The sequence below is a fragment of the Semicossyphus pulcher genome, unplaced genomic scaffold (genome assembly GCF_022749685.1).
Source record: "Semicossyphus pulcher isolate SPU_LCO1_2020_fin unplaced genomic scaffold, fSemPul1.0.p SCAF_8, whole genome shotgun sequence".
Classification (NCBI taxonomy): Eukaryota; Metazoa; Chordata; class Actinopteri; order Labriformes; family Labridae; genus Semicossyphus; species Semicossyphus pulcher.
In genome coordinates, this window is record NW_027211759.1 from 25773002 (window position 1) to 25797203 (window position 24202).

Consider the following 24202-nt stretch of genomic DNA (forward strand, 5'->3'; position numbering starts at 1 on the left):
AAGTTTGGAGAATTTGAAACCTGCTGCGGTTGAAAAAAAACAGCCATTACAATACTTGTGTGATCTGGTCAACACTGTTTATTGATATTACAGGACAGCAAGTGTTAGTCACATTTAATAAGAGTCACAGGCATTGTACAGTTCAAAGCTTCGATGTCTCCAGTCGGTCTGTTCATACATACAATTGAGGGAAGACCAGTAGAGACTGGCTGGTGTGTCCCTGTACACTCAGGCCCCGCTTCCCTGCAGCTAAGCACAATAAACAGCCCCAGAGGTCGGCTTTAATCGCCATGTCTTCCGTTTAAATCAGGTTGAGACCAGCATCACACCCGGCCATGGTAACAGTCTTTAATACAGTGTAAACAACCCATCCTCAGGATCCCAGGCATCTGGGTGGGGTCAAACATCCCCTCTCTGTCCTGGGTCTTCAAAGGTATCATAGGGATAGGGTGGGGAATGTGACTGAGGCAGTGGCCAACTGTTTATTTTCTAACTTGTTCCAGCCCTGGTTAATGCTTAAAGAGGGAGTTGGGTGAGATGGGTTGGGATGGGATTCGATGGAATGTCTATAGTTCTTGGAAAGATAGTTTATCATCACCTTTGAAGGTTGCAGAATTCAGTTTGGTGTTTTCTACCGTTTGAGGTTTCTTGTAATCTATCAAAATGTCAGTTTCTTTAAAATGAGCTTTACATCTACATCACAGGATGCTGTTGGGTTCTTTTCATCATTTTCCCCAAGGTACAGGCATCTCTGGGAGCAAAATGCTTTCTGGTTGCACAGCTGGACCTAAAAGGAGCCTTCAAGGTCTGTGGCTCAGTGGTAGAGTCGGTCGTCTTTCAATCGGAAGGTCAATCGTTCAACCCCCAGCTCCCTCAGGCTACATGTCGAAGTGTCCTTGGGCAAGACACTGAACCATAAATTGCTCCCGGTGGCATAGCCAACGGGTTTGAATATGATAACTGATTGACAATTGGGCACTTTAGGTAGCAGCCTCTGCCATCAGTGACTAGAAAAGCGCTATATAAGTACAGTCCATTTACCATTACCATTTACCATTCAAGGTAGAGCTAAGCATACTCAGAGGGGAGAGGGGCCCATTGAACCCCTGCAGGGCAGGAATGTCAGCTGCTGTCTGGAAAAATAAATAGCTAAAATATGGGCTGCAACATACACCTGCCAAAACATCACAACGAGCTACAGAGCGCAAGGTGTGCGAAGAGCGTAAAACATCATGGAGAAAATACAGCATGATGACAGCATTTTGTAACACATTCATGTAGAGAAAGGCAGACAGAAAAGACCAGATGGAAAAAAACAGACATAACTTTGATTCAGAAAACATCACATACCACCTTTAATCGATTTCTGAAATTAGAGACCCCAGCATTGACAGAACAGAGCAAACAATCCCCAAAAACCAAACATTTGTACTGGAATATATTGATATCCATTGCATTCAAAGTTTAAAAGAAAAAAAGGCAGAAAAGGTAACTTGAAAATGCTTTGAACATTAAGGCAGATCATGGTGCACAGTTTAATGAGATCAATAAAAAAGAGCTGTTCAAGATCAAGGCAGAACTGTGTCCCTTGTTTCCATATTAGCACAATACACTGAACATAAATTCTGTAATGCATCATTTGTAAAGGAAAAAAAGGAACCATGCAACATTCTCAAATTCATTCAATTCCATACTGGGTAAAAAAAAATTAAATCTGCCATTACACTCCTGGGGCCCCCTCAAGTGTTTATCTCGTAAATCAGCAGCCTTTATAACAAGTTCACTGTGCATCACTAAGCATTTAATATTTACACACATATTCAGCAACTGCATTTAGAGTTTGACTTCATGCTAAGCCTCAACAAGGCAGCATACTTGGGAAATGGAGCAAGGTGTGTATGCCTCGTGTAAGCATCCATACATGAGGGGCAAATTGCTGTTTCGAATAGGCCGAAGGCAAGTTTGGACAGTTGCATTGCAACGCAGAAATTATACAGAAAACCATGACCTGCTTCAGCTCAACTGTACGTCGCTGGGGGAAGGTTTCAATTGTGGATAATGTGGCAAGACTCTCTTTTACTTTCTTTGATATGAAAAGTGAAAAACTTGAAATCCGACATGTCTGAGACACTTTTATCTGCTCCCCCCCCCAATCTTTTCCTTCAACCTCTTTTTTAATGGTGCTTCAGAGTTAGATTCAGCAAGTGCACCCAAACTGTTAGAGAAGCTGACTAAAATATTTCTTTAGATGATGTAAAGTTGCATATCCTTGCCCCTACTTACAAAATCCTTATCTGGACAAAGTCTGCAGCCTTGTTAGATTGAAAACAGAGGAATGCTTGATTTACCATACTGTGATTAGCCATGCAAGCTCTGGAGAAGGCACAGAAAGTGCATTAGCAGATGTCTTACAATATGGAAAGTGAAGCCCAGGAGCATGCTTTTTTTATCCAGAAAGACCAATGACAGAAATGCTGAATATGAGGTTGCATTACACATTTGCTCTATATATTGAAACTAATATAATCATATCTTCTAGACACAGCAGGTCAGAAGAGATTATATAGGAGACTGTTGGTATCATCAGTTGGTCCCATTCTGTTGCCTGTCTAGCCAGCTCCCTGAGGAAATGTTCTCTACAATTTTAAATGGGTCTGCTACAGCAATTCATGGGAACATCCCTTGTGCATGTTGTAAAAAAAAAAAAAATAATAATAAAGTGTTTGAGATGAGAATATTTTAAATCACAGCACAACAATTTATACGTTTATAAGCCCTTTCCCAACACTAAACAGGGAAATTTAGTTTGTCCTATCATGATACTTTGATTAATCTCAGTCTTCATCCACAAAAATGGGAGAACAGACAAATGTGAGACAAACCAACTTAACCAGACAGACTAATGAAGACAGCAGCTCCCTTACGACAAAGTCCTCATTTAAACAGCCGTAGAGAGTCCTGACATTTCCAGGTTTGCATGATTTCTATCCTAGGTTCCTGAACTCATTGGGTAAAACACAGCGGTGTAATGCGTAAGCTCTGATGACTCCATTTACTCTATACAAAAAAGATAAATGAGGTGAGGATTATCATGAATACTTGCTGAGCCTCGACTTTTTTTAGCGAAGTAGTAAAAACCTAGGCTCAGCAAAGCTACTCTAAAACCCTACTGTATGTGTTGAATGTTTGAATGTCACATGCTGTAAGCAACAATGGTTTCTGAATGTCAGAGGTACTGTAGAGTGAATAATGTATTTGTAACAGATTAAGAAAACATACATTCTACTAACATTACATTCGCATTAATTAATGTATAAATGACTGATACCCCTACAACCAACAATACAGGAATTAAAATTAAAAACACTTGATGATATCAAATACAAAATGTGTTCCACTCAAGAGACACACCCCTTGGATGAAGCTCCATTCTGTTAAAATCTCTATTTTGTTAAAAAAGCTTTCTGCAGTTAACTAGCAGCAGGTTGTGATGGCTGAATCGCTGTACTGTTGCTGCCTATACAGTGGTGTTCATGCTTAAATTAGCCGAGTGCAGCGGTTACTGCCCCAACCTGTAACATGCTCTGCAAAATGAAAATCAAGAAGTTCCACGACTGACGCACACTGCTCGGCGTGCTGTGAAACTGCTGTTATTAGTTGAAGTCAGAGCAGAGTCAGCTGTAGCACCAACTTTGGCCAGCAAACAGTGCTGCTGAGTTATACCTGCATCTCAGTTCTCTTCTAAACTCTGCGGCAGTACAAGGTCATCTACAGTAACTGAATGAAAGGTCAACGTATAATAAATATTATTCATGTCTATTAAACAGTAAAACTACATATTTTTCCCACAGCAACCATGCCTTATTGGCTATTGGTCTTTGTCAATCAAACCATAATCTAAAGAAAATAAAAACCTCAATTACCCAGAAACCTAAGTATTCAACAACTTAAAATGTGGGAAAATGACAAAAAAAATATGGAGCTCGGTAAGGGTGTTATTAAAACAGAAAAAAACGGCATTCTCTAAAATTAAAGTGGTGAATTTACTTTTGATTCTCTTCTGACTTCATAACTTGTTTTGTTTTTTTTAAACAATGGTTCTAACAATGAATTGTAGTATACCAACATCCTTCATGTAAAACAGTTCACTAGCCCCCCCTGAAGTTCCTAAGGAAACTTAGAGGAAACTTAATTATTTAACATGTGTTCTGCTACAAATGTTGATGTGTATGGAAGAGGATTAAGGCTAAGTGATGAAAAAGTTATTGGATTACTGAGTTAAAGCAACTGCGATGAACTTTTGGTTTGTGTCGACTTTGGACAAAACAGTATGTCTTATCTCACTGCTGACCTTGTCCTATACTTCTGTAGGGGTTTCTCACAAAAAGTCTCACTCTGCTTTCTTTTAACTGTCAAATGTACCACGAGCTGTGAATCCTTTTCTGTAAAATTCTGTAATTTTAAATTTCACAGAAAATGATTTTTTGTTTTTAAAGAAAGAAAAGGCACTTCTGGTCTGCACACTGTAAATTGCTTCAACTGACACCAATCCGGTGGCAGCAGTAACAGGCATTAAATATAACTATATAAATAATCAATCTTATACCTGGTGGCCTTGTTTGCTTTTGTAGGTCATACAGTGGCATCAGTTATAAATCAAGTCTGTTTGAAGACTTAAATTATTACTGATTGAAGTAGGTTTGAAGTTCTTGAAGTCAAGTCCAAACTCTGATTCATCCCTCCAACTGAAGGCCATAACTGTAACGTTCAAAGTTGTACAGTTAAACACAATGTTATCTGACATTTCTGCTGTGCTTATTTTATGTAATGTGTTGATTTTCCAACTGTTTTTATTTCACCAAATGTATCCTACAGTGAAAGGACTATCTTTAAGACTTACCAATGAACCTGATCTTATACTCTTGAACCACAGACATTGATTTTTCATATTACTTTTCATGTTCAAAACAGAGCATCAGCCTTCCTTCATAGCTGTTAGTGTTGCTAACGTTAGTGTAGCTAATTACTCCCTTTTTCAGGCTTAATATCTGTCATTGAGCATGTTTGTTTAAAGATAATCCTTTCTTAGTTTTTATAGTCATCTGTAACCCTAATACTCGGTATGACTGTTTCCTCTTACCCGCTTGTTTGAGATACATTGTACGTACATGAAACTTAAGTCAGAACTCAGAAAAGTTTAAAGTCAGTAACCAAATACATATTGAACCTGTTTGATTACACATTAAAAGGTAGTGCTTGTACTGTCACTGCCTGGTCATAATGCATATTACTTTGTGAGAGGATGTGTGTACTGGGTCCAGCAGCATCAGTGGTTGTGCTTGTCCCCTTCAGCTGATGGTGCTCCCTGTAGGAAGGGAGTGAAGGAAGAGCGGACGGTGCGACCGCAGAGAGGCTGTTGCACACGGAAGTTGTTCACCATACTCTTCTGTATTTCCTCCTCGGCTGAAGTAAAAAGAAGGCTCCGAAAGACTGCCAGCTGAAGTGGGCAAAGGAGATAAAGGCTCTTAAACAGGCTTATGAAAAAAAATTCACGTTTGGTTCATTTCATCCCCTGAGTAATTCTATTTGCATTTCTTGATGTCAAATATGCCGTCATGCAAGTTCAGCTCAGTGAAACTTTCAACATTGTAAAATAGTTTGAGTAGGCTTGCTGCAATAAGGTGTTGCTACTAAAATATGATTATTACGTAGCTTCTTGAAGTAGTTTTTAATTACTGTTTGAAAGCACAGTTGATACTGAAAGGAACACTTAAGAGAGGGCTATGTTTGAATCTAAAGGGCAACAGGTTGTTGGACTAGTTGTTACAAACCTTGACAATCTCCTTGCAAAGTAATATTTGGCTAAACGCACAAACATACCTGGTCATGGCTGACTTCTATGTGCTGCTTCATCACAATCCAGGTGACAGACTCCGTCAGAGGGGGTGTTGTCAGGGAACCATGGTATGTCCAGTAGTCATCAGTGTTGGTGGGTAAAAGACAGGCAGGGTCAAATCTGGTAAACTCCACTATACTGTCCTACAGACACATGAAAAACATTGTCATTAGTAAGTGTGTAAGAAGGCTGTGATGGTCGCACCTACCGCCACACAGCTCATATTAATGTCTCTAACCTAGAATTACTTTCTCTTTGTGGCTTATACTGTTAGTTTTTGACCTCACACAACACACTCACAAGGCACACACTTCAGCAATCAGTGAAATGTTGACACAAAACCTTCGTTTCATACAGCATACACAATTTATCTAGTATCGTTGGCAGTACATTAGTTTCTTTTGGTAGCGCACATTTACTGAACTTCTGTATAGTCACAATTAAGTTTGTCTTAAAGCCCCTATAAACTCAAATCCACAAAATCCTTCTAACTGTGTAATTTAGGGTCTTATGTACATACTAGTAAGCATCTTTAAGGTTTTAGAAATTAGTTTTAATACAAACTCAAGTTATTGCTCTTTCTTATTTATTGTTATTGTTCTTTCTTTGTTAACTTCCCTGACGCTGGGGTTGAATTGGGCGTGGTTATGTATGATATTTGTCACATGTATCAACAGCAGTTGCCCCGCCCTCACAGGTGCAATAACACTTCTCGGCTGGCGATCAATCTTTCTCTCTGAGTCTGAGCTAACCCCTGTCCACATACTCTGAACGTCTCTGCACATAACTGTTGCAATTACCTACCCAACGATCGCCGTTTTCCCCATCATGCCTATGTGTGCTGTCCCCGGTTGCACATCTACCATTTGAGATGACAACGTGTCATTCTTTTATGTTCTAAATGCGGCAGACTTGGAGAAGCAGCAGTGTTTCGCTACATACATTTAGTGAATTGTTGCAGCCGCTGCTTCAGAAGTTGTAATTAAATGACTCTTTGGAGATTTCCACTTCAAACTAGAAAATGCAATTTCTGAGGAAATTGCAGTGTGAATGCTGTCTGCTGAAAAGTTTACGCTAATCTGCTAATGCTGTCTGCAACTGCTCCAGCTAATGCTGTGCATGAAATTTGAATGAATTAAAAGTATGAAAGATGTGGCATTTGTTGTTGAAGAGCTGACGCTAAACTGATGATGCTGTGCTTGAATGTTGAATGAATATAAGCAATGTATGAAAGAGGTTGAAAGAAGCTAAAGCTGACTGAATTGCTGTGTGTTGAATGACAGATGTTGAATAATTCTTTGTATGCTGAACAGCTGAGGCTAAACTGAATGGACATGTTTCATGTCTTAAGAGGGAGTAGAAGGATGAAATGATGAAAATGACTGAGAAGGTAATAAAGGTTAGTTTAGAGGTGATGAGAGTCAGTCTGGAGGTGAGGAAGATGACTGAGGAGGTGATGAGGACGATGGAGGAGTTTAAAATGGAAGACCAGCCTTCAAAAATTTGAGAGAGTGTTCAAATATCCTGTGTGTGTATGTGTGTCAGCTGAGCTCCAAATGAACTCAAGTGACCTCCCGCTGAATCTAGCTGTTGCCGTGGTGATGGTTAATTCATAACAGCTGTGTGACTCCTTGGCTGGGCAGTTGATTTTAACTGAGATTTCAGGTGAAAACAACTCCTGCCATAGTGCCAAGACTGTAAATGCTATCAACACACAAATCAAATCAAGCCACCACAGGACTCGGAGGAAGCAGTCATATTAATTTTATGTCTCTACTGCTAAAAATGTGGCCATGGCGGTGAATTACAAAAGGGCATGCATTTGGAGTTCTCCAGAAATGTTTAACATTAGAGCAGATGGGGCAGTTGGTCAAGTTTCTGTGACATTGAGGCATCTACTGGCAAAAGCGTACATTTTTGATAACCCATTTAAGAGAAGCAGCACAAGATTACCTACGTTTTGATGCTTATAGCGTGCACTGTTGCAATTTGTTTGGAAGGCGTCCAATTTATTTTTCAGCAGCCTTTCCCCTCTGAATTTGAAATCCTGCACTCTGATGTTGAACATTTTACTGAAACTTTATGTGCTTTGAAAGGTGACTGTGAAAAAAGTATGAATGGTATGAAAAGGTTGAAATGACCTGAAGAAAGCTGAAAGACGTGTGTAGAAAGTAGAATTGAGTTTCTGAATAAATGTATGAATGAGCCGTGAAGTCTTGAAAAAGGTTGAAATATGCTGAAAAAGGTTGAAAATGTTGAATTGTTTAACATTCCACCATTAGTTTGAATGGGCAAAATGTCCGGGAAAAACGGGAATATCTCCGAAATGATGAATGGTATGAATGAGAAAAGTCATAGCACACCAAATGTTTTGATGTTTGAATGGTTTGAATCAGATAACAAATGTGTAAGGGGTGGGAAAAAACGTGGCGAAATAATAAAATAGTAGAGTAATAAAGAATTCCATGAATTCACAGAATGCCTTCAGCATTCACAGAATGCATTCACAGAATGCCTTCAGCATTCACAGAATGCCTTCAGCATTCACAGCAATCAACGATTGTCCATCCTCTCCTCATTGAGGAAGACTTGGCAACTACATAAACAGCGGAACCTGTTTACTTCTAACGGCAAAAGAGGGTCCGCTCCGCATCGCTGACATCGGCATACATATGCAGTTCTAATACACAATGTAAACAATCCACGTGCCCATATCAGCTGTGCGCTCAGTATCAAACTTTCAGCTCCCTGGTGATCTCCCTCCAGCGAGCTGCACGATATTATACTGAAATGAGGAGATATTGTCTGTCTAACTCCGTACGTCCCTACTGTAAACTCATTGATTGTCATGGTTTATAAAGCTTATAAAAGGTGATCATTTGGTAAAAATTGATCGTTTTGATTGCTACGTCATTAATAACGTCCCACGTTCAGGTGTGTTGGGGGACTGAAGCAAAGTGATCAGATTAAAGTAGTTAGTAGTAGTAAAAACTTAATGAGGTGAAGAAGAAAGACAATTAAAGTGTGGAAGTAAGAAATAACCATCTAGAAAGAGGGTAAGTCTACATGTGATGTGCTTCTCACAGAAATCATTGATATATGAGATTAATTGAAATCAATTGATTACAAAGCCTGTAATTAATTAGATTCATTTTTTTAATCACCTGACAGCAATAGTTTTGATATGATGTGCACATGTGCACACACCTGGGTGGTACAACGCCCTCTACCCTGCTGCTGAAAAAAAGAGGAAACACACACCATTGCTGGCTAGACAGTTGCCATGAGAATGCAGACAGGCGGATCCCGGCAGTGTCAATAAGCACAGGATCTGCCACGCCTACACAGTCCTGAGAAATGGTCTGAACAGCCAAAAGAGCCATTTTTCAAGAAGATTTTCTAGTGGTTCTGAACATTTATTTTCACTCAGATTTTTGTGAATGCTTTATGACACACTCAACTCTGATATAATATATGCATTTTTGCTATTTGAAGCCGAGTTTCCAGGGCCTTTAAGTCCGCATTAAGTGCTTGATTTGGTTTTCTTGAGTGTCCAGAGAGTGCAACTGCTGGTTGTTGCTGTATGGGGAACATATTTTCAGGCCTGAGCAAAAGATACTGAAACCCATTTGTTGAATCCAGGAGATGTCCAATTGGAACCTCTCAAGTCCACACTACAACATTGAGGGGTTGTGTTTGGTTGTTTAGAGATGTTTTTTTCATTTCCTCAAGCTTTGTTAATAGTGTTTGGTTTTGGTTAAATGCTTTATTATCAGCACTTACAGTCTAATTGTCCTGTTCTTTTTAGCTCAGTTGTTAGTGTTTGTCTGATATAGATTTTAAGAGGAGAAAAAAATCACTGATTACTGATATGGCAGTCAAAAAGACTAAATGTCTAGGCTGGAATAAAAAATAGACCTTTGTTATCGTGAGTGTTTTCTCTTATGACTACGCAAGGGGCTTAGAGGTCTACTTTTTTAAAACAAAGAATTATCTTCTAAGTTTCTTCTTAATATTAATGTTAATATTTAACATTATCTCAGCTGTCATGCTCTGCTACATGTGCTGCAGACATTGCAGAGAGTTTTATAGACATAAAAAATGAGGGACAAGCCACCCATTTGTTTGTCAACTCCATGCTGGTTACTAGATTTCAAAGTCATCAAAGCTACACTATATAGTCATTTATATTCATATATAGCTTTTTTCTCAGTGGGGAAATGCTAACAGCATTCCTGGATCTTGTGCACTGGCTGCCACAAATAAGTTAATGTATGACAAACACTGAACGAGCTAAGAAGCCAAGTAGTGTGAGTGCAGACTGATACGTGATTATTACAGCGAACATATAAACGAAATAGTATTAGCTCTATTTCTTGGACGGCTTGTCAGTACAATAAATTGCACAGCAAGCACTTTAACTTGAACAGTATTTGCAATCACCATAAGGCTCCAACAAGTTTAGTGATTGAAATAGCTGACATCCTGTCTATCAGACAGCTAGTGGGGCAAAGTGGGGATTAAGTTGCCTTTGGAGCTTGCCTTAAGTGGTCCCTTCATGAACTACAGTTTGGGGCAGTTGCACATTGGCTTAATTTCTCAGCCCCGGAGGATACCACATGATTGGAAATTATGGAATCGGAATGCGCTCTGCGGCACAAACTACTTGATGACACCATTTCTATCCCAAGCATTTTTCTTTTGCTGTCTATGTTCTGTAAAAATGTTTTTAATTAATTTCACATATACACAGATACCAAAGACAAAAGTAGAAGGACACAATAAGACATGAGGCATCTGTACGGAGAATGGGAAAAACTGGGACACTGATTTTTGGCTAATATATGCAAAGCCTGCTCTTGATCTTTGTTATGTAACTGATGCTCTTCCTTTGTGATCTGTTGGAAATATCAAAGTATGTAAATCTGGCCATGCAGTGGGATAATTTCTCCAAGAAAACAAGAAGAAGACATTGAGACAGACAGACATTAATGAGTTGGTCATTCCTCTCTCGTAGACATAGTGTGGAAAAATAATTCTATGACAGCTTTTTTACTAACAACACGATTATTTTTAGTCTTTAGTGCAGATTGTTTCTTTTTTCCTAGGAGCCATTTTAATGAAAGTATGATGCATTGCGGTCTGTCTCTTTGGTAACAGAAATTTGGTTAAAGAATCATCAGCTCAGAATTTGATTTCTAAAAAAAAATGTATAGATAGATAAAGACAATCTAACCAGTCCTGTAGTGTATCTACTAAACCACCAGATGGTGTCAGTGTCTAGCCTTTAGTAAACTGCTGTTATCATTCATTGACAGATTTAGGATGAACTTCATAAGGGCCAACATATTTGTTCACTGGACAAACAGAGATCACCCCTTCAGTTTAAAAAAGCAACAATGTGGCGTGTGCATGTAGTAAAACCAACCTTGTGTCTGATAGCTGGGAGAGCATCAACCAGTTTCTGCAGCCCTTCATGTCTCTTTCCAACCTGCACAAGGAAAATACATGAATATGGATAGTAATCACAGTCTAAAGCCTGTACAGAGCACATACCAAGTAAGCTATACAGCATTATCTGCATGTGTGTCATGTCATTGCACAACATGGTACACCAAATTATGTCTGTGTTAAGAAATCAATGCCTTCTGTAAATGTTGTAGTAATTGCTTTGTGTTTCTGGTATACCTTAAGGAAGACTCCTATTACAGCCAATCCATTTTCCTCCATCACTGCCTCCTCAAACAAACTGTACTTGTCGGAATTCCAGTGGACCAGGTGGAGCTGGGAACACACACACAGCATACAGGCATGGTGAGTCTGTGTGTGTTTCAAACTCAAATTCACTCAAATTCAAACAATTCTGAAAATCTAATTTATATTTAACACGTCTACCATGATTTTGACATTTTTAAATGAAGATTACCGAATTGTTAAAAGAGACTTTGGGATATTGGTTTACTACACTGTTCACAGTTAAAGATTTTCAAGCACTGTGGGCTCAATATTTGATAAAGCAAAAATCTGGCTTGATTATCAGTAGAGGTTGGTCGGCACAAAATCGCGGAGGAGAGTGTGTGAATTACTCTGCGTGATTGAGCCTACATTTTGGTACAAGCTGCAAAGTTATTGCACATACGACTGATATGTTTAGAATTCAATCAAAGATTAGAAGCTGCTGGTACAATAGTATAGTAATAAGCTACCATGCTGCTATCTCTTTTAGTATTCACATAGAGAACTTTGCTAAAAAAAGTTGAATGTGGCTGATCTAATTAAAATCAAGGAGAAAAAAATCGGCAAAACTCCTAGCATGGAAAATTTAAAAAATTAAAAACAATCTGATAGAGCTATTAACAGTATAATAACCTCTTCAGGAAGCCTAACAGACCTGTGAAATAAATAAGAGTCCTAGAGAATTTAACGAACACTTATATACAGTAGTGTACTCAGGCAGTTTGAGGGGCGGGGGCAAAAAAAAGGGCACCTGCTGTATGCCATGGGATACCAGTGTGCAGAAAATTGTGATTGGAAAGAACAACGTGAGCATTTTTAACTATAGAGGCATACCATGAGGGCACATTGTCTCATACAGTGGTGGTACAGGCACAATGCAATATCACATGCGAGGATTGCATTGGTCCCAGACTTTTATCCAATCCAAAAAAGTACATTTGAATCTTGCCGGTTAACCGGTTATTAACCGTTAAGGGTGTTGGTTAAATGGTCAAAAAGAAATTCTAAATGCACATCCCTAGTTACCTAAATTTGGATTTGGAAAGAACGTCCTTAAATGGATTCAGATTTTATACACAAAACCAGAATCCAGTGTAATAACAAACAGCAAAGTCATCTCGGAGCGTTCTACTTGACAGGGATGCCCCCTGTCACTGAAGTTATTTATACTGGCTATAGAACCACTGGCTATGGCAATAAGAACACATAGATGCCTGTCAGGCATCTAGATAGGAGAACAGGTACATACAATATCCTTATATGCTGATGATGTAATTCTTTTTAAAACAAAGGGGTCCTGGAAATAGAGGACCTTTATATGAATGTCAGCCTTCTCAAGTTTGATCAACTATGTCAGACACACTACATCCCAGAAAAACCTACATGGGAAGAAACAAATTCCTTTATTTTATACAGCTTTCATGTCATATGATAAGGAGTCCACTACTGACAGGTTAGAGGCATAGAAACTGGATATTCAAGAAGACATACAAGAAACTAAATGGGAAACTACATTGGAAAAAGCATCTTTAATGCGAAAGAAGAAGGAGAACAAGTTGAACTCGAGGTGCTCAGAGTGTTACCTCAAAAACACGAGGCACACATAGTGGAAAAACGCGAGACGCTCTACAATGCAAAAGCAGTGCGCAAAAAGCGCCCCTCTCATTGAAAACAACTACAAAAAAACCGCCCCCAGTTGTAAAACGCACTCTGATCATCCCATTTTTGAGCACTGCTTTTGCGTTGTAGAGCGGCTCGCGTTTTTTCACTCTGTGTGCCTCGTGTTTTTGAGGAAACGCTCTGAGCACCTCGAGTTCAAAAAACTTCAACTCAAAGCAGAAAAGCACCCAACATCATTGCCTTCAACAAAAAAGGTAGTGCAGTGCGGCGTTTTAAAGCCTGCTAAACTTGTCTGTCTGATCAGGCAGGCCCTAAGTGTGCTTAAGTCACAGGAACAACATAAAAATAGATGTTCTGAGGTTCAACATGAGCCTGGAAAACATTACTGGTTTTAAATTTCCCCAACCAAGAGACAAATAGAAAGCCACCCATGTTTGAATAGACTGTATTTGATGGCTGGATGGAGAAACACAGCTGCATTAAAGAATCTGGCAGTATGACTCATACCAGCTATACAAATAGCAGAATATACACATTGCATAATAAAGCCTGCTCTGCACCAAAATTGATGTACATGACACAATACCCTCAGGAACATGTAAATAGAAAAGAAATGTGCACAGTTTCAACAAGGCTAGTGTGATGTTTGTTTTCTCTCATTTTTCCTGTCTTAAAATACCAAAGGGAACCTTTTGATCATGTGAAAAGTAACTGAAAGTAATTTCATTCTCTTTCTGTTTCTATTTTTTCATTGCCTACTGTGTTTAGAAATAAATTTAATCCAGCCTCTTGTCAATCAATAACAAAGGGAGGGTACAGTGCAGCTTAGTATGCCAGGCTAACTCAGTCTAACTCTGTACCATCTGTTTCTAACATTAATAAAGATATTGCATAGCACTATGTTGTTCTTATGTCAATCAATTTGTATTTGCATAGCACCAAACCATGAACAAAGTCATCTCAAGACAAAAAGAGTAAACCATACTACTTAGCAACATTCGGCACTGTGGCAAAAATGGCCTTTTAGTAGGCAGAAACCTCAAGCAGAACCAGACTCACGTTGAACAGCCATCTGCCTCGACTGGATGGTCTGATAGTATGGCAATTAGAGCTGGGCAATATGATGATATATATCACCAAAATAATATGAAATGTCTATTATATGTGTTTTTCTATATCGCTTCTATCGTGACGTCACAAAACCAGCAGCCGACTTGCGTGATCAACATGACGTAAAAATTGCCGTTAAGCAGTTCGGCTGCTGGTTTTGTGACATCACAATAGAGACGTTATAGAACAACACATACAATAGACATTTCATATTATTTTGATGACATATAGTTTTGACAAACAACTTGTGACTTGCTTTTCCTGTTCTGCTTGAACAAGAGGGTGGGGAGGCGGGCACGCTCAGCTGAGAGCAATGAGAGCATTTTGTTGAGATCAGACTTTAGTGTTTGATACACTGAACAAAAATATAAACACACTTTTGTTTTTGCTCCCATTTTTCATGAGCTGAACTCAAAGATCGAAGGCTTTTTCTATGTACACAAAAGGCCTATTTCTCTCAAATATTGTTCACAAATGTGTCTAAATCTGTGTTAGTGAGCACTTCTCCTTTGCCGAGATAATCCATCCACCTTATGACGGAATGATTTTCCTCTATTTTACTTGCAGATTACCATCTAATTGACATTTGTAGCATAGCCATATATAGAGTAATAAAACAGGCAGCTTCGCTATTCACTGATTTAAAAAATAAACAACATACACGGAATGGGTTAAACTGGCAGATTAAAAACCTGTAAGTAAGAAGAGAGTCTAGGCATAATACAGCTTGTACATATTACAGCTTGTACAGTAGTAGCATTCTTTTCTATGTTGTCATGTATTAAAAGATCCAAACGGGAACACTGACTGGGTGGGCACAGAGTGGGCTAAAATGTACAAAAGGCCTAAATCTCCTTGAAAATGTGCCAGAAGAAACCAAATCTGGGCTTTTACAGCCAACTGACTGAATACTCCATGTGTTAGTGGAAAGCCCTGCATGACTCAGTACAATAAGAAAAAACTCAGTATTTTCTATTTGTCAAGTATTTAATTCACACAGGGTTGAAAAATCCTATATGATGATATAGGAGCCATATCGACAAGTCCTAATGGCAATCAGTCAAGACGACCGAGTCAACTCTCATTTGGTCAGTTAAATATCCGCACATGTATTTCAGCTGTGTCATTGTACACAAAGCAATACAGGAGGAACAATATGGACACAGGATGTAAGGAGGGTCTGTGAGTGGAGCTGCCTCTAGCTTGCTTGATGGTGCTTGGCTTGCTTTTTTAGGTTAACAGGGTTTATACCCTGAGCTGAATTTCTTCACATCTCCAAAACAAACATACAAGGTAATACAAAGGGTAGATACACTGCATAAAGCAGTTCCTAGTTCCAAATCTGTTTCTCTCTAACACTAATGGCTTGCTTTAATGGCAACCAAGCTGTTGCTGGGTTTAGCTCAATAGTTGACTTGCCAAAGTAGCATGGCTTGAAACACCACAAAGGTAGTCAGTTGGAATTGTCTTTGTGTACATTCAACGCATTTGTTGTGTACACACATCAACATTTTTGGCTGACCGCCGGGGTTCAGCCCTACATATGGGTCTGTTTGTGACTGACGGAGTGAGTGAGTGACAATACTTTCAGAGCCGTAGAGAGAGAGAGTTGCGACATCACATCATTGAGCATATTGGACCTCCACTGACGCGACTCTCTGTCTATATGGCTCTGGATACTTTGTTTGGGGAGTAGGCGGGGCTGCTCCTCCGCTGTCCTCACCTACGTCACCACGCACCTGCTTTTCAACATGTTGTCATCAGCCTCATAAGGACAGTCATTGTAACACATTGCCCACAAAAGCGCACATTGACCTGATGCAGTCAGCCATGTACTAGGTTTTGACCTTGTCTTGTTAAAATACCATTAATGGAAAGAGATAGGAAGAACAGTCCTATGTCAGTGCAGGTTAAAGTGTTATCTTCTATCAATCTGAGTTGGTGAATGCATGTTATAGCACATAAACAGTACCTCTGCAGGGAACAGCTTCCTGTCCAAGGTGTGCTCTGACCCCCAGGCATTGCTCTCACCCCAGTGAAAGTGGAACTGACACAGCCTGAATTTGTCTTGCAGTGGGCCCCCTTTTAGTGCTGCACCAGAGAGTAAACAGACATGTAGATCAGCACATCATACTTCAGCTTCAAAAGATTTCACAATCCTTTTAAAAGAAGTAAATGTTTTTCCTCCAAAGGGCTGAGATAATATCTCTAACTGTATTGTTATTTAAATATTGATTTTAAATCAATATTTGCTTCCTCCAAAACAATTAGACGATCCCCAAAAGTACGTACGTAGGTCGTAGGCAGTGAAACTGACCTAGAAACATTTAGAAATTATTATAGTCGGAGACAACAATCACTTTTTATAGTGACTTTTTATTACACCTGTAAACGCTATCATTTCCAGTTATACTGCTTGCAGATAAGGAGGAGATACAGCAGCATAAAACTGAATCATCCATTTTAACATCCATGTTAAGACTGAATCTGAATTTGTAGTTATAGTATTCGCAGTCACCTTTTTGGAAAGTTTCACAGAGTTTTGGTGTTGCTCTGCACTTGTACCAAAATGTTTTAACATAGACTATATAGTAGTTGTTGAGATTTAAACAGACACACAAGTCACATGACAGTCACTACATCCATGTAATAGTTGTGGCTTTGATCAGCCGCTTTAAGTACAGCATTGATTACTGGATTTTCCTACAGACAGGGGGCCCCTTTAGGGTTGGGGGTGGGGTGAACAAGGAGATAATCCTCTTATGTAGATCAAAACATGTATTGCAAAACATGCGGACTTAGAGAAAGAGAAGAGAAGAAAAACTATTGCTTCAAATCCAGTACTTAATAATGAGAAACTTTTACTCTCTAGATTTTTAAAGGGCAATTAAGGCTTAGTGGGTTTTTATTCATTTATATAGTATTAAAAAAAAGAGTACATACTGGACTTGTCTGTAGTGTCATCATACTCGACCAGAAAGGAGTAACCGTTGTTCCAGATTTGTTGGCAGGTCTGCGGGTCGTAATTGGTCAACAGAGGCTTCAGCTCTGAATCGAAGACACTCTTTCGAACAACAATGTCAATGGGAGACTGGCAATCACCTCCAGGTACCGCAAGGGGTCCCTGCCACATGGGATGCACTGTAGAAAAGGTGGAAGGAAAAGGAGAAGAAGAAGAAGAAAAGTCAAATTTAAAAAGATCAAACAAAAGACTTGAAAAACTGCAAACACCTACTTTTCATGTTGTACTCTGCTGCTTCCTGCATTTTTAGATCGTCCATTTTGAAACAAAAAAAATCAAAGTTATCTCAATACGAAAATTTAAAAACGGCACAGTGTAAGTTATAAGGACATATACAATCCTGTCTTCCTTGAGCTGTAAGAAGGGAACTGAATGGAAAAGGAGCAATTGAGCAATAGTACTTCCTTCTTGTGCTCTTACTTTTTTTCTTAAAAGGAAATTACAAAATAAGAGAGAAGTGGGCTGGCTGTACAGAAAGTGACACACGGAATGTCCTGGCACGCCCCCAGTTTCCCTTTCACAGCAGGAGAAGAAGACCAGCACTGTGGCTGGTCAAGCAGCCAGCTCAAGCCAAAGTCTGTCAACGGACCTAACTTTTAATTACCTGAAACTGCGCTCAGTAAAGAAATGTTTTTTTCTCCCTTGTCCTGACCAAGATCTACAGAAAAAACAGCCACGTGTAGATAACAAATGGCACAAAAGCAGCTCTGTCTATTGTTTTCCTCTCCATTCATTCAGCACAAGGCTCAAAGTTTCAACTAGGAGTCAAGCTGAACAGGTCTAACAGGGAAATGACCTGTATCTTGATCATCATCAGACTTCAGCGTCTCCGTTTCCTGCCCGTATTTGTTATGCACTGAGACACAATATCTGCAAGCAAGGGAATTTTTGCTAGTGAGAGGGTATTCTGACTCATAGTCAGTGCCACCGTGTCACACTGTAATGCTCTTGAAACAGTCCCATGCTATACTAAAACAGATGTCTGAACTCAGAAATTGACTAGTGTGTAGGAAAAGTTCTGAGATGCCAACTGATTCTAACCCAATAAGAGGAACAAGTAATGAACACATAAAAGTTAGTAGGTAGGATATAGCTAATGACTTCCTCAGAAACGTCCTCAAGTTAGATTTAAGTTAAAGACTAAAGCTCCTTTCTGCACTCTACTGCAATTTGTCCACACATTTTGCTACAGATGACAGGAGGATCTATTTGCAGATTTATCTCAACAAATGCAATAGCAACATTAGTAACATTAGACTGAGCCCTTTTAATCTACAGAAGAAGTGGAACAGCCATGTGTCCTCATTAGTACACAACATTCGAACCAAACACTGGCTCAAGAGTGGACCTTTCATGTTATTTGTGGCCCCTGGCAGTGGTTCTCTTGCCCAAAGCCATTAGGGGCCGTTAGGGAGATTTTTTTGAGTTACCATGCTAAAACCAAAAACACAAAAAAGTTAAATGATTTTCCATACAAAACTGAGGCACCTGCATTCAAGACAAATGAAAAATTATAAGCTCACACACTAAAGTAATCTGTGCTCATACAACGTAAAAATGCTCTCTATATACAGCACCGTAAAAACCTTTTACATAAACTATTGAAAAGCTTTAACATATTCTAGTAAAATTTCCTGTATACACAGCTGAAAATGTTCTTGAAATCTGCATATGAAACCAAACTTATTCCCATACTACACTAAAATTCTCATACAAGTGAAATGCTTTTACACAGACAACTGGAAAGTTAAAAACTATTGAGACCTTTCACATAAATTAGTAACTTTCACACATACTAGTAAATGGGTTCATTTTTTACAACTAAAATGCTCTGCCATAATATTGTGAAATAAAAAAATTAAGAAGTGAACACAAGCATAACAGGTAAAAAAAAAAAAATTTTTTTAAAAGAATGCCTTTCTATCATCCGAAGGCAACAGGAAGACTCAAAACATTGTAATGCTTTTTTCTGCAATGTATATTGTAATATATAAAAAAATACAGGAACTCATCTAACATATATAGAGTGTTAATTATGCACTGTTATACAACAGTTAGTTCCAACCAAGTACTCTGATTGGACAAGAGGCATTCCATGAGTACAGATATAGACATCACTGGGACTTTTCACTCTGTGTATCACTCCACCGCAGCAAGGTGTTCTGAATACAATTAATTAACATTACAGCCGACACTGTATCCTCTGACTCACACAACTTATGACACTCATTTCACTGGTTGCATGATAAATTAAAACATTAGATAAATGTACCTGATAAAAAACTGCTGATCTGTGGTAATCGTAGACATAGTGCAGGAGAATGTTTGGGTTGCTTGGCAACAAAATCCAGTTTCGGGTTAAGTTGTGGAACTACTTGAGTTGGTGGAGCAAAAAATAATAATCTGACGTTTATGATTACTTTTTACTACTATTTGCTGCTTGTATAACTGTTGTATAAATGCTGTGAATATCTTCGGGACAGGACCGCAGGCTGATATTCAGTAAATCACGTAATATTGCTTAAATATACAATCAAAAGTTCTCAGCCAGCCACTCTCTAACACAGGTAGAGCGAATACAGGTTTAGGTTGTAACTCAAAGCCTGCCTCGAGCAACCGGCCAACATTATCAAGCAGTGCTGCATGCACGTTAACAGAGAAATGATACACTGACTCTGCAGGCACAGCGGTCAGTTCACTGTGTGCTCTGGTGAAAGGCTCCACTTGTTATGTGATATCATTTAAAGACCACCTCCAGTGAAAATCAAGTTTTTAACCTTGTAAAAACTTGTGTTCCATGTGGTGTTTTTCATTTGCTACAAGACATGTCAGGGACAACATAAGCAGTCATCGCCACGGCTGGGCCTGTGTTTTGCATTTTCAGATTGGCAGGGTTTGAGACGTCACAAACCTAGGGAGCCAATCCCGTAAATGGATGGGGTGACGCTATGCATATCATTGCAACCGATGGCAACCGCTTCTGCGATGTGCGAGCCAGCTGTAACTGTCATCGTAATTTTTTGCAAACTCACTACTGATTACTTACATTAACATTACTACTAGTAATTTCTAAATTTCAAGCTAGCTACGTTTAAACAAGTTGTCCCTAAAGATGGCAGAGACGTGTTTTGTTTTTTCGCAACGGAGGGAGCGGTTGTACATTTACATAGTGGGCGGGGCCTATGCAGATTCAGGAATTTTTAATGAGGGAGAAGGAGGTGATGCCTCGGGAGGATTTCATAAGGTAATAGACAGACAGAGAAACATCAGACACAACTTATTATTTCAAGCAGAGCATTTTATATGTCTTTTAACATGACTGGAGCTAGTCATTAATTTGTTTGACATTGCACGTCCTGCCATATGACTATTTCACATGCACCCATAGTGATGACGATGCCTAAACAATTTATTGTTTAGCCGTATTACAAAGTACATGTGCGATTGTTGAATTTGCGAGTATAGACTAATCAGGCAACCAATTTGTGTTTATCTCCATCTAGTGTAGCCGCCATTACTATGCCTGCGACAGCAGCATAGACAATGAGAATGTTAAACAGTTGCTGATGAAGGTACCTTAATCAGGTGATCTTAACATTATTTAAATTTTACATACTAGACATTGGTTACAATAACAGCCAAAATATGTAATGGAGAAATGGAGAAACACTTGACCATCTGCCACATATGTGTGAAGTTCTGTGGAATATAACATCATTCTACTAGCTAGTTAGCTTAATCAATTAACAACTGCATTAAATCATCACAGACTAATAACATTGGCAAATGTTTTTTTTATAGATATTAATTAAGCACATATTTTCTGTTTATTTGCTAATGCAACTGGTCTGTAATGATTGCATGCAGTTCTTACTTTATTATATATAGCTAACTAGGAGAGAAACTTTATATATGAGATCATCTTTCATTAATCACCTGGCGATGGATAACAAAATGCCATCTACAGGTCACTCAGAGAGGACCAAAATGAGTGTAATAATAATTGATGGCTAATAATAATAAAATATTTATAATACACTTGATTCACTTCTCAAACATATCTTAATCCTCTATGCGGCCAGTGAATCTACGCACGGTCTCATACAGGGGCACTCTTCATGATGTAAAGGCTTGTGTATTGTGCACTTTTTCCCTAAAGTTGAAGTTTGTCACGACTGTTAGAGCAGCTGATTAACTCCATGGGTATGACAAGGTTCTTTACATGGTTGTCAAAGGTAAAGTTACATAGAATGTAACGGTAAAAGTAGAAAATAATTCATTTCTTAGGACAGCTTGCAATCAAACTCGCAGATGTTGTAGGGAGATGCCACCGCAGTAATGGCGGCTTGTAGAGCTTGGCTTTATGTCCTACTGAATTCTTTATATCCCGCTAAAGAAAAAGACATTTTTGAAAGCTAACTATTTGCACTCAGAATCAGAATTGGGGTTTAATGCCAAGTTTACACATACAAGGAATTTGACTGGTGTTTTGGTGCAGAACAATTATAACAGAACTAGAATAAAGATACATTAAAGACTTGAATAAAACAAGTTAAAAAATAGGCAGTGAGAATAAAAATATAAAAAACAACACAACATGTACACCTGTTGTACAAAAAAACACAGTACAGATGTGCAGAATATGTGAGTGAGTAAGTGAGTGCAAAAGCTATGGTCATGCTCAGTACAAGCAAGTCATCAACCACTAGTGATAGTTCTGAGGGCTGTGCTTGGACTCATAGAATCTAGATGGCTTATTTTAAAAACACACAGCCAGTGAGGAAACTCCGACATCCGAAAGCATTGGATAGAGAGAACCCAGTAAAATAACCTTGTTTAGCTTAAATCTGAACTATTCTTATTTTAATGTTTGCTCTGAATACCGTACTATTTTACCACTTCAAAACGTTTTCTGTATGTTGACTCTTGGTGGCTATTGTTTACATGAGATGGTGAACAAAAGAAGGCTTCGTTTAAAGGGTGTGGTGAGAAAGTTGTTGGGACTCGTCAGACGAGCTTGGTTACCTCAAATTTACAAAGGAGCACAACAAAATTTTAGTGATGGACTCATACCAAAGGTATTAAAGAAAGTTAATAAATACTCTTCATGCAATTTTCACCATGATTACAGGTGAATCCTATATCTGTCCAGTTAATATATGGAATTTTAACAAGTTATGTACTGTCTAGACTTATCTACATTGTCAAAGGATATGCACAATAAAAATATGAATATGAAAACTACGAAAACGATGAGCTTTAAGTGATTCTCAAACACATAGTCAACAAAGAAGGGTTGGATCCAAATCCAGTGACGAGGAAGATCCAGTCCGAGTTTTCCACTCATCTCCCTGCATGTTCTTCAGATGACAACAAAAGTGAACAGAGTCAAATGTTGTGTTTGACTCTTTATAGCTACTATAAGACCCGGAACAAACACATAGCCATGCCGAGACACTGCCAATTGTCTGCTGTAATGTCTGAGATTAAAGCGGTCCCTTTAGAAGATAGAGATATTGTGTAACTGTGTCGACACGCTAGAGAACGATAAACATCACTCACTGCCATGATACATTTTCCACAAGCACTTACTCTGGGACAGCACATATTTACTTGAACACGCCGTGAGGTTGCATCTCCTGTCTGGCATTATCCGATGATTCTTGGCGTTTCTGATCAGCTGTCGGTGAAGCTGGGAAGCCAGTGGTCGTATTACCGATGACAAAGCCACCATGTTGATCAATTTTACGTTTCCAGCTGCAGCAATCGTAGCCCAACAACAAGCGGTTCACCGTCGTTTGACGTAACGTCTTTCGTCGTGTTTTTCACTCCTCAAAAGTAAGATGTCAGTACGGAACATGTAAAGACACCTATCCGGCTGGCTGCTTTTCTGTAACTGCTCTTGTACTGTTATACGTCAGGTGGGGGAAGAGGCAGGCTTTCGCTTCACATACTTCCAATATGTGACCGCAAAAGCCACCGAAACCGTGTCTCTTAAAGCTTTATAGCTTTTTAACCGTTTACCGTTTAGTTTGCTGCCTGATACTGGTTCGGTAAAGCCGCTGTTCGCAAAGTATTGCAGGACGGGATCGGCGGGGGGTTGGGGGGGGTTAAGGTTAACCAATCAGTGGCCTACAATGAGGGGCGTTAATATGACGGTGTGGAATCATAGCACGTGTGGGATTGACAATAGATGACGGTTAAAAAAAACAGTTTATGCTATAGACAGATTTATGTGTGGCATTTTTAATGCGAATTAAAAATATATATATTATAAATGTATTTTAGACATTTGTATTTCTATATCAATATGGTCATTATCATAATTCTAGTATTTAATTTAACCCTGGTTTCCAGGACTGCAACGATGGTTAATGTTTTAACCAGGTACTTGGTCATGCTTTTAAATTCTCGATGTTGAATGGTCATTTAAAGCATTTTATGATCTGTAATTGTTTTAACACTTCATTGCTGTGAATAAAAGACTATCGTAATGGACACAGTTCTCGTCATAGAAACTAGGGGACCTCGTCTGGTAGAATATAAATAGCCCAATTCTTTTCATAAAAAAGTCTATGAGCCCCAACACTTTTGCAAAAAAGAAAAGAAAAATTAAGAACGAAAAAAACTGCAGAAAAAAGCAAAAGAAGTGTGTAAAATCTCGAGAAAGCCACATGATTGAAGAAGAAAGACATGGAGTAGCCTAAATAATGAATTGGCGCAACATGGTATGGGCTATGGCAGTGTTTGAAGACAATTTCAAGATGGGGCAGTAACCCTGCTTTAAGTTTCTGCAGTGATTTATGCAGTGTTCACTT

At 38.9% G+C, this 24202-nt stretch overlaps 1 protein-coding gene across 1 annotated transcript; it reads right to left on the reverse strand.

The window, feature by feature from the left end:
• Positions 1 to 70: 70 nt before the first annotated feature.
• ca5a (carbonic anhydrase Va) lies at positions 71 to 23424 on the reverse strand. Its single transcript, XM_069685916.1, has 7 exons — positions 22977 to 23424; positions 17306 to 17503; positions 16335 to 16453; positions 11585 to 11680; positions 11325 to 11387; positions 5881 to 6039; positions 71 to 5497 (listed from the first exon to the last, which is right to left on the reverse strand). The coding sequence occupies exons 1-7, from the start codon at positions 23116 to 23118 to the stop codon at positions 5327 to 5329; spliced, it is 948 nt and encodes a 315-aa protein (XP_069542017.1). The 5' UTR covers positions 23119 to 23424; the 3' UTR covers positions 71 to 5326.
• Positions 23425 to 24202: the final 778 nt, after the last annotated feature.